We start from the raw sequence: 11,679 nt of genomic DNA on the forward strand, positions 1-11,679 counted from the left end.
CATACACACACATGTGTGTGTATATGCATATAAATGTACGTTTTAGATTCGCTAGCTTTGCCACTACATAACAGTTTGGTAGTCTAATCTTAACCATGCTTGCAGAATATTCTTAGATGGCCAACAAGTGTTTCTCCCTCACTCTTGGTTGAGTCTGCAACTCTAACAGTGTCTTTTCATCACGCTAAAATGTCATTTCCTTTCTACTTCCTGAAATGCAGGAAGTTGTAGGAAACTTGACCTGCAGTTGGAGGAAGGGTATAACCTTGTGGGGTGTAGCCACAGCAAAGGTCACTGGGACCAGTGTCCATAGATGCTTCCTGCCTGAAAGAATCCAGCCATTGATTTACACTGTCAAAACAATGTTGTAATTATTCAGGCATCATTTGCTCACTGCCTCTTCCTACGCACCCAGTTTTGTTGCAGCATCGTGTCACTTCCTCCTATATTGTGTGTGAGTTGGTGTGTATGTGTGCGTGTGTGTGTGTACTTGCATCCTTTGAGGCCCTTCAAGTGCCTCTGGAACACAAAAAGACAGCAGTTCAAAAGAGTTTCGCACAATAGCTGTGGCTCGCATGGATAACCTGTTGTGTGATCTTGGCTGTGTTATTGTTAGCGTTACAGCAAGTTATCATTGATTCTACAAAGGAGCTGATAATCATTCTACTTTATTCCCTTTCCATGAGCCCCCTGCGTGCTGCTGGAGTGTTGCAAGTTGTAGTGGTTTCCTTTTGCTTTTGTGCTTTAGATGATGGCCATCCCCTTGCCTGTGTCAGCACACATGACTTCTTCATGCTTGATTTAAACTGGAACACAAGAAACATTTTTTCAGGAAGTCCTGAAACCACCATGAAACAACTGTTACAGTAAAAACGGTAATGCCAATCATCATGCCTGTATGAAGAAAACCTGCATCTGCTAGAAACTAGGGCACAAGATGGGGGCTCATTTGTTTATCAGCTCTAAGGCCATCTCCCATTGAGAAATGAATCTATGATTACAAAAGACCCAATGGCCTTTTTTGTTTTACTATGCTACCTCCTGTGGTTCCAACCTGGCCTGCAGCACTAGTGACATTTTGATATGTTGTACGCCCTATCCTGCCATTACAAAGCATTAAGCATAGAAGCTTGTCAAAACAAGAGCACTGTGCTAACTTTAAGAGCCATCCCAGGAGGGGCCCATCCCACTATTTGAGAAGCACTGGTGTACCGCTAATCCTTTGTTGTGTGTTGATAGTTTGAATGTCAGACTGATGTTTCCTCTTTATTTTCAGACCTGCCAATGGAATACAATCCCTCTGACCATCCTCGGGCCAGCACCATCTTCCTTAGCAAGTCTCAGACTGATGGTGAGTTCTGCTGGATTGGTCACAACCATTGTCTTGTTTACTTGGGAGCTCCTTGATATGTAGTAAAGAAAGTACTGTGGCCAGTCTTAAGTTATAGGGTATGCAAAGGAACTCTTAATCAAATGGTTTCTATTAGGGCTGTCAAATATTATACCTTATCATACATTATACAAATTTCCCCACTGAGGGACGAATAAAGGCATATCTTAATCTTAAAGTTTACGCAGGCGTTTGACCCTCGGCCTCCACCGTAGTTTGGTTGAAGCACGGTAACTCTGTAGCCCCGAACTGGAACAAATATTGATGGGAAATGGAGAAAGAAAAGAGTATTTACTAGATTGGTAAAGTTAGCTTCAAAGCCCTGGCAGGTGGGTCTTGTAGCAAGACCAAAGTTATTTGGCTCTACTGTCGCTGTGTTTGACTTATCACGGATTCCATGGTTTGCCAGAGACTGGAGCAGTGCAGCTATTGTTTTTAATGTCATATACAGTGCTACCTTGGCATAAGAGTGTATTTGCTGAACGTTTGTGGGCGAGTTTAAGAGCTAATATGCTAATAATAAAGAAAAATAGTAATACAAAAATATGCTTGCTGACTGTATTTTTTAAAAATAATGTCCCAAAGTTCCCAAATTGATATCTCAGCCAAGTCCTACAAGTGTATGTCACTTTGAGGTGGTCATGATGCATGAGATACTCACAAGATGTACACTCTCCAGTGGCAGCGTGATGTTTTGGTCCGGACCAGAGTACCGGTCTACAAGCATGAAGGCATGCCATGTTCCATGCTAGTTTGTTATCGAGCAGGTAGATGGTGCTATATCAAGCTTTGCCATAGCAGACATGGCGGTGTTCATCTTTACACTGCAGTGCTTATGAAAGGTGGGAGCAAAAACAAGTGTTCTTGGTGGGGGCTTATATTTAACACTGCAGATAGAATTCTGACACTGTGTAAATTTCAGAAATTCAAATTGTGCATTCAATTCTGATTTTTCATTATTATCATTAAATATGTTGTATTATAATTTCATTCCTAAAAAAAAACCCCATTCAATTAAATCATAAAGAGTCCCAAATGAAAAAGACCTTCAAGCGCATGAACATCTGAATGGAACTGTATGTCAAGACAAACATGGCCACAACTTAGACTTTTGTTTTCACAGTTGCTGTGCACAACAGGCGAGGTAAGCGCGACTGTATCACAGAAGCCTCTTGCTCCTTGTGCTTTGCTTCATGGTTGCTTCTTGTTGTCTCCTCGGCTAGACTTTGTGCTCAAATGTATCATGCAACTGTTTGACAGCACTTCTTTGACTGTTTGACTGTATCTGTGCATGTTTGGTCTATTGTGAAGTGGGATTTCCTGTATCATTTGAACACACTTTTACTTCGAGAGATGGTTGAGATTTTTTGACATGAAGTTGTACTGTTATCACTGTTGATGAAATGGACTGCACTTGTCACAAGGGGGTGGCGAGAGCCGGTCTGGAACCCAAACACAGAGACACTTTCGTGTAAGAAAAAATGCTTTATTAACAAAGGTAGTCTGCTTGGGGAAATGACAACACAGGGCGAAAGTAAGGACCAAAAACTGAGCTACAGAGACTCCAAAAAGTACAACACGGCAGAGAAAAAAAACACGTCACACAGGCAAAAGACAAGAAGCAACAAAAATCCCCGTAGTCCAAAACTAACGGGCAGGTACTTACAAAAGGTTGCTAAAAGCCAGAAGGCTAGGACACAAAGGACGAACACGTTGCAGAGCAAGCGGAGGACGTGTAGGATGAGGAAGGTAGTAGTACGATCTGGCGACCCTAACCGTCTCCTACCAGCCAGAGGTGCACTGCAAAGAAAGGACAGAAGGTGGCAGCAGAGCGACAACACGGATGCAGCAAGTCTCACTGCTGGTGTCATACAACTAAATGACAAGTATGATCACATGAAAAACGGTCTCATTCTTTTGTAAGTGTTTACAGATAGGGACTCAAAGAACAAAATGTGTGTGCTGCGGCCTCATTTCGAAAAGTGAGTGTGGGTTGTATGTACTCACAAACCTCAGAATCTTTGAGAAAAGCATGTCTTCTCATTCTAAATCCTACCTACAGTGACTTGTGCTCACGAGAGGCATCCCACAATTATCCTAAAACACTCATTGCTCATGAGTATGTTGGTTCACATGTGGGACTGTCGCTGAGGGACAGATGGAGACAGCAACTCCAAAGAAAGAGGTGCCATTAGCAGAGTATGAAATAGTTGTGCTCATTACGCCGGGTGTCATAAAAAGGTTATTTACGGAGGACTAAGTAGTAGCATATCTAATCAACAGGAAACAAATGTAATAGCAAGATTTGACCAAACCAGTTCATACTGTCAGCTTCACTGTGAGCACTGTTGCTAAGATGAAGAAGTAGCACTTGTGCCACCCCCAAGGTGCACTTTTCCTTTAATCTTTTCCTCTTTTTTTTACCTCTCAGTTCGAGAAAAGAGGAAGAGCCTTTACATCAATCATGTAAGTATGCTAAAACAACTGCTTTTTCTTAATTGCCGATACAAAGTGGAAAATGGATGAGTGCAAATGGTAACTGTTTTCTCCTATGTTTTTGCAAGTTTACACACATTTGGGAAAACAAGGTAAAGATGAGAAAAGTAGCATTGCCATTATTCAAACTCCACCGATTTCTTGTCTGCTTCTTTAGACGGCAACAATTCCATCAATGTAGCCTGGGTCTTTGACTGCTCTGGAATAGTGAAAATGGAATTCCCTGTATGATTATTATTGATTTCCTTTTTGTCAGCGTCATCCAGCCCCGCTGAGACGAAAGTACAGCTCCTGTTCCACCATATTCCTTGATGACAGCACCGTCAGTCAGCCCAACCTCAAATACACAATTAAATGGTAACTCCTTCAATAGTTCTTTCAAATGGATTTCAATACCTTTGAATACGTTTGACCTCCAAGTGAATGGACTTTGCTGTGTGTACTGTGTGCCTTTTTTGCAGTGTAGCCCTGGCAATATTCTATCACATACGCAACAGGTAAGAAAGCTCTCTCTGTCCTAGTTCCTTGTCAGCATTAGCAAAAAGTCCATCTGTGTCACACTTAAGAAGACAACAGCTGACTTTGTTTGTGTCTTTTAGTGCCAAGCTAGGCTATTATTCAACGTGCAACGTGATAGAACATGGAGGCATATATTGGATGTAGTTTGTCTTCTTGCTCTCTCTGTCATTCCAGAGAGGTTGATGGAAGAATGACCTTGGACATATTCGATGAGAAGCTGCATCCGCTCTCGGTAAGACAGTAACTGCATATATATTTTCCTCATATTTGAATCCAAATTCAGCCCAATTATTTTTCATCGAGGTTGAATGGGGAAGTACATCCAAATAACATGTAAGTACAAAGCTCTAAACTGGTGATATGACAATCTCTAGTTGTTTAGAAATAGCTCCAAAAGATTCAGATATTGACACACGGGTCTGTGCGATTGTAGATCCCTTTCACAAAGCCCAAAGTTTGTACAGTCAAACTTATTATTGATGTGAAATTTGCTCCTGTTTTCTTTGAAATGTAATTTCAGTGCCAAAATAATCCTGGACTCACACTGAATCCGTTGCCGCTCGGTTGCAGCTCAGGGTGGCTACCAAAAGCATTCCACAAAATAGAAATCCCCGGTGTAGGCTCACACTCGCTCCGTGCCGTGCGGCTCCTGAGTCTGTGTGGGGTCTGTCTTTTTTCTCCCAGATGCCGCTGCTGAAGCACTGTCTCGTCAAGCTAACAGGAATATTGCGAGCTAAACAGGAAGTCAGATGCCTGGAGGTTGAAACTCCTGGTGAATTCCAAAATAAAATCAGTGTGAATACAGGCGTTAAATCTTTTTATTGCCGGTGGTGTTACGTCGGAAATGTAAACATGACACAAGGTCATAAAGTGTGCGGCAGGCCATCAAATATTCAACATTGGATGACGAGAGGGACATCTTGGTAATGGAAAAGCACAGCATTTTGTGGACAAACTTCCCACACCGTGGCTGTGCAGGCAAATACGGCCATTGTTTACAAGAACGTACTGTATAAGGGACTAGTTATCATGTCATCATCTGCTGATGCTGATGTGAGCCCGGCGTAAGCGTGTTGTAGGGCAGTGGTTCTCTACTTTCTGTCATGGCCACACTTGGGGACAGAAATACCCCCCCCCCCCCCCCCCCCCCAAAAAAAAAAAAAAAAAATGTCAATACTATTGATATAGCAATAATATGTATGTCTTTATCTGTACTGTACAGGCTGAACTGGAAAGGGAAAGCGGCAAAATGGAGAGCAGAGAAGCATACACGCATATTCAAACTGCCACAAATTCATCCATTATGGCAGCTGTTCACTAATATTCAAAGTCCTCCCTGCCTGTCATGTTGCCCTTCCTCAGTACTGGAGGAGCAGTGGTTTTAGTGTGATGTTCTGGCTTTATTCCATTGATTATTCATATGAGCTATAGTCCCTTCCATGCAGTTTAAGGCAAAATAAGGTTTGGGCCGGAAGAAAATGGCCTAAACAAACCTGACTCTGTTGAAGACCCCTGCTGTACACTAAGACGAGAGGAACAACAATTTGGTAAAATACACCCCCACCAATCACCAAGCCATCCCTGATGCCATCTGCTTCATGTCTTCCTTGCAGAAGTCTGAAGTTCCTCTGGACTACGATAAACACGACCCTGAGCAGAAGCAGATTTATCGCTTCGTTAGGACTCTCTTCAGCGCGGCACAGCTCACGGCTGAGTGTGCAATTGTGACATTGGTGAGAGCACTGTACAAGTGTGTGTGTGTGTGTGTGTGTGTGTGTGTGTGTGTGTGTGTGTGTGTGTGTGAGTGTGAGTGTTTCAGTGCTGACCCATTGCTATGTTATGATACTAATTGCTGCCCACTCCTTCATGCCATTCATTCATATGTGTGTACTAAGGATCGACCTATACTTCAGCCGGCTGATATATCGGGCTGATATTTGCGTTTTATCCTTGAATCCGTATCGGCCGACATGCGTGTGGATTCCCCAATAAATTTATCCGCCGCATGATGTACAGTCAGGCATTCGTCGGGGCAGCTCTGTGTCGCCCCAAGGGCAGAAGACCCCACCCCCACTGTTGAATCACGTCTAGGGCATGTTTTCACAATGAATTGATTTAGCTTGCTCTTTACACCTTACTAAGCCCATCACATTTCACTGGGTGATCGCTAGGCATAACAGTTTAAGTCACGGTGTGACAACAAGAGAGCCCAAAAACATCACATACCAACGCAACAGACGAATAAAAGCACTCTCACAAGAGAGTTTAAATGTATGTTTAAGAAAGCTGAATCCTACTGTGTTCAGTGTTTACGTTTCAACAAATATTTGTTTAAACATGAGACCTGTAATATTTGTTATCATGGTCATTTTTTCATGTAAATTGAAGGATCAAAAGCAGTATGGGCCACAAATATCGGCCCAAGCAAAATCGGCCATCGGCTCAGGGTGATGGAAAAAAATCGATATCGGCATCGGCCCCAAAAAAACCATATCGGTCGATCCCTAGTGTGTATAAAAATCATCAACTGTGCGAAAAAGATGTGTCAAAATAAATTCATTCATTAGCATCTAAATGTTTCACTTCTTAGGCTGCTGTTCTGAAACGGGGTCATTGTCTTACCTTAGGGCTTTTGTGCCTGTCTTTTGTGAAAAAGGTGTATTTGGAGAGGCTCTTGACCTACGGTGAGATTGACATTTGCCCGGCCAACTGGAAGCGTATCGTGTTAGGAGCCATCCTCCTGGCATCCAAAGTCTGGGATGACCAGGCAGTGTGGAACGTTGACTACTGCCAGATTCTCAAGGATATCACGGTGGAAGACATGTGAGTTACTCTGCAAATACTATATGCCGTATATTATGATAGTGTACTCTGAATTGTATTGAAATATGTCCGTACAGAAATGAGATATTTCCACTATGCAGAAAGGAAATGGAACATCGTTCTAAATCCACATGCCATCTATTTCAGTTGTGGGCCACTTCTGTGTATTCTTCATTCATAACTATATATACAGTATCACTGTATGGACCACAACTGCATCCGTTCCCTCTTTGTTACTGTATGAACCCCAGCTGCATATGTTCCCACTTTGTTACTGTATGAACCACAGCTGCATCCGTTCCCACCGCATTACTGTATGAACCACAAGTGCTTGTCAATCATAGATAGATAGATGGACTTCCTTTATTGTCATTGCAAAATAACACAGCAGTGAAATTGCCAACAAAATGTTGTTGCCTGGCTCCCGTATAATAATAAATAATAATAATAACAATGTGGAGAATAAATAGATGACATCAAATATGAACAACAATGTACATCAGCTTTCATCAACGGTTGGTGTGAAGCACCGTCTTGATTTTAGTCGATAACTGATAGAAGAAACTTCTCTTAAAGGGTCTGGAGCCCATCCACTGACCTATATTCCATATGGGTCTTAATGGGAGGGAATGATGAATGTATTTTCTGAGATGGAACATGATACAGCAGACGTGTTAGCACGCTAACCCTTGCTGTATTCCCACACTCATCTGCACGGGTGGCTCTGTGTGTCCGTCCTTGGCCTCAGAAATCTGTCAGCAATGTCTGTAAAACAGCATCCTATAGACTATATACTCTTTGTGGCCTCCTTTGGGGATCAGTTTCCCAACAGATGGTGAGGACCAGATCTAACCTCAGCTTGTCTTGTAAAAGAAATACTCTGGGACACAAATAGCTGGGTGAGGGTCACAGTTACAGTTGTCATGGACTCTGAATTTAGCTTCTGTGTTGCTGCACAGCAGTAAAGGACTGTGGGCAGCAATTAAAGAGAGCAGAAATGCATTTAACAACAGAAGTCAAAAAGGCTTCTCCTGCAGCCAAAGGTGTGTTCCATTGTACATTATCTTGTCTTTTTCCCTTCAAGGAACGAGCTGGAGCGGCAGTTTCTGGAGCTGCTGCAGTTCAACATCAATGTGCCATCCAGCGTCTACGCCAAGTATTACTTTGACCTGCGTTCTCTGGCTGAGGCCAACAACCTCAGCTTTCCTCTGGAGCCCCTCAGCAGGGACAAGGCACAGAAACTGGAGGCGAGTAATATCAAGTTTAACACATGAGACTCACTTCTCTTCCTGCCCTGTCACAATTGTCGCTCTCTGAAAAGTATTTTATCTGGACACTGGCACAGACATTGCATGTACAGTAATCCATAAAACGCCATAGTGGGATTATCCTGCTTTGCTTGGGTGGGACGTCAAGGTCGTGAGCTTCATTCTTTGTATCTTTCGCTACAACTGCTTAAAGGTGCTTACGTCCTGCATGGGGGTGCCATCCCGTAAAAACTGTATACTCCGCCCACATTTGCTCCAATGCTGCATACACACCCCCACAAACTCCTCATGTAAACGTGGCTAGTGATGCTATCACCTCCCAGCAGCTTGAGCTCATTGCTAGCGCTAGATCACCAACTGATGTTGAGTAGTTCACCATAAATAACTAATAAAGTAACTTTAGAAATATCAAAATATCAATCAAAATAAAAAAAAGTTCATTCATAAATAAGTGAAAGGCCAGCTTCAAAAACTCCTGGAGGGAACCCTGTGTGTGTCTGTCCACTTTCATGTCTATTTTCCCTTCACCTTCTTTTACTCGACACCTTGCCAGCGGAAGAGCCTGCGTCACGCGGGGAGACATAATGAAGGGAATAATGTTGAAGATTAGATTAGATTAGATTAGATATGCCTTTATTCGTCCCTCAGTGGGGAAATTTGTATTGCACAGCAGCAAGAGTACAGAGTCAGTTAAGCAGTACAAAATACACAATATAGAAAAATATACAATATAAACGACCCAAGTATTAACAAAAATCCCAGTTGTTCCCAGAGTTATATACAATACAGTACGTAGATAATATGAGACGAGATGAGATATATGACCAGTCTATACACTGAGATCTTGTTAGAGAGTTAATATGAGGCATTATGGAAATACTTCACATAGAGCTTAGTATATTGCATATAGAGCCCTTAATATTGCACATGGAGGTTGATCAGATATTGCACAGTGAATGGGGTCTGGAGTAACTATACTGACTATAAAAGCAAGGAGAAAAGATTCCTCAGTGAAGCGACGCCCATGTATTCCACCACTGTTACGTTCCACAGCGTGTAAATAGAGGTCTGCCTTGGCAGTGTAACAACTGGTCATTTTAGTTTTGGATTGCGCTGCGGGCCCCGAGACGTAGTTAAGACATTGAGGTGGCTGCTGTGCACGTTCCTTCTGCTCATCTGTCATTCTGTTTTGCCTTCCAGGCTATCTCTAGGTTGTGTGATGATAAATACAAGGACCTGAAGAGGCTAGCCAAGAAGCGGACAGTGAGTGCAGACAACCTGGCAGGCGTGCACTGGTGTCCGGCTATCATTTCGTAATGGCAGCTGACCAAGGAAAGCGGCCGTCCAGTGAATGTGGGGGTTTGTGTGTGTCTGGTCAGACGCACACAAACAAACCCGACACTTTTATGAAGCAAGATTGCACACCTCTCTGGTTGTAAATAAATGAACTGCGCTGCACTGAACCAGACCGAGCCGGGCAGAACCAAACTGAGGTGTGTGAGCGCAACAAAATGAAGGATGAAGGAACTACAACGTGAGATGTCAATGTTGGAAGGGAAAACTAGCTAAAGGGAAAGTGCACTTTTTTGGAATTTATCCCATCATCCACAACCCTTATGTGAAACATGAACACATATTTCTGTCCCTTTTCTGTGCGTTCTAGCGAGAGAAAACAAGTTACTATGAGCTAGCTAACAATGCACGTCACAGGGAGCTACCTATTTCAACTGCGAAGCCCTTCTAAAAACCCACAAGGTTTTATAGTTTGATATCCATGCTGTGACCATGCATGAACATGTACATGTTTCCTAGTGCATTGATTTAGCCCAGGAGCCCACGCTACTTCCGTCAACAGCAGCAGCGTAGAAACATGGACAACACTTCAAATGGCCGCGCTCCTTGGGATGTCCGTGTCTGCCAGCACGAGACGTGTGCTCCGGGCCTCGGGTCAAACATGCTGACAGCAAAGCAGCATCTTGTTGAGCGTTGGTCACCAAATGGAGAGCTAGGTATCCGCTCTTCTGTCTGTGAGTGATGCCGAGACGAGCGGCGGGCCAGGCGTCGTGTTACTCGGCAGATAAATGTATATTTTTGGTGTTAGCTGCTAGAATAGCTTGATTAATATACTGGTCACTTATGGAAAATGGGACACTTTTGCCGTTTTTAGTTTTTTTTGTCAGGGCTCTGGCATCAAAATAGGTACCTCTCATAATGTTTATTGTTAGCTAGCTCGTACCGACTCCTCTTCTCTCGTTAGAAGGCACAGAAAAGGGAAAGAAATTTGTTCATGGTTGACATAAGTATTGTGCATGAAAAGTAGCAGCTTTGCTACATTTCTAAACTTTCCTGCTATCTTTCTAAGCTTCATTTGAAGAGTTTACAGACACATTTTTAATTGCTCACGCTCTTCCATTCCCAATTCAGTCCTACACAAGAAAGTATACATTCTATTATTGCATATCAGCACACTGTTGTTGATGATTTAACTCCTTGTTCATTTAGCCAACAGCCTTATACCTGACATTCCTGCTCAGTGAGCCAAAGAAAATCAGTCTTGGGATACTGCAGTTCACTTCCAGCAATATTCAGGCATTGCCTCGTTGTTGCGATTAGGTAGAGAAAAAGCATTCATACTTCCTCTCAGTCTGATGTGAAACGTACCAGAGGTCATGTTGTACTTTTTTCACTGCCGTTGTCTGACCCGTGGTCCCTGTTCTGAGCCACTTCAACACTTAACACTGGAGAAAACCACTCACTGACAGATAACGTCTTTTTTCTATTTGTGGTGACTAAAAACGTGACTCTTCAGGTCGTATGTCCTGGGGAGAGGCTGAATGAATGATTATACAACACTGCTCACACCAGATTGTATACCTTTGGCTCATGTGTGTCTGTATAGTGTACATACAGTGCCAGTGTGCAACATCTGCGCTTGTGCTCTTTCTTAGAATATTTTTATTCCTTTCTACTGTACATGAGGTATTCAGAGAAGTATAAAGATTTCAAATGGGCAACGATACCCTCAATTACTTGTTTCTCCTTCATGTCAGCATCCTACTAGAATGTACACAGCATAGGTGCATGCAGTCATACAAACATACACGGCCACCCGTTAAGCTGATGGAGGTACATGGATGTGCTTCTCTAGAGATACTGGTTCCACGGATCCCACCTGTGGGGGAA

The 11,679-nt window shown here is 42.9% G+C and overlaps 1 protein-coding gene across 8 annotated transcripts in view; it reads left to right on the forward strand.

Annotated features, from left to right (window-relative positions):
- The window catches only part of ccny (cyclin Y), a 14,395-nt gene extending 2,892 nt beyond the window's left edge, over positions 1–11,503 (forward strand). Inside the window, exons 2-12 of one of the 8 annotated variants that reach the window (XM_058060127.1) lie at positions 1,277–1,351; positions 2,514–2,534; positions 3,822–3,856; positions 3,955–3,978; positions 4,143–4,243; positions 4,348–4,383; positions 4,580–4,637; positions 6,019–6,138; positions 7,062–7,228; positions 8,313–8,475; positions 9,697–11,503. In XM_058060127.1, coding sequence (XP_057916110.1) covers positions 1,277–1,351; positions 2,514–2,534; positions 3,822–3,856; positions 3,955–3,978; positions 4,143–4,243; positions 4,348–4,383; positions 4,580–4,637; positions 6,019–6,138; positions 7,062–7,228; positions 8,313–8,475; positions 9,697–9,813 — 917 coding nt within the window. In that variant the 3' untranslated portion in view covers positions 9,814–11,503. Of the gene's footprint in view, positions 1–1,276; positions 1,352–2,513; positions 2,535–3,821; positions 3,857–3,954; positions 3,979–4,142; positions 4,244–4,347; positions 4,384–4,579; positions 4,638–6,018; positions 6,139–7,061; positions 7,229–8,312; positions 8,476–9,696 lie in introns of those variants that run through there. The other 7 variants (XM_058060133.1, XM_058060129.1, XM_058060128.1 and 4 more) reach the window with 7 other exon arrangements.
- The last annotated feature ends 176 nt before the right edge of the window (positions 11,504–11,679 follow it).

This window comes from Doryrhamphus excisus, chromosome 21 (assembly GCF_030265055.1).
Source record: "Doryrhamphus excisus isolate RoL2022-K1 chromosome 21, RoL_Dexc_1.0, whole genome shotgun sequence".
In the NCBI taxonomy this organism is placed as follows: Eukaryota; Metazoa; Chordata; class Actinopteri; order Syngnathiformes; family Syngnathidae; genus Doryrhamphus; species Doryrhamphus excisus.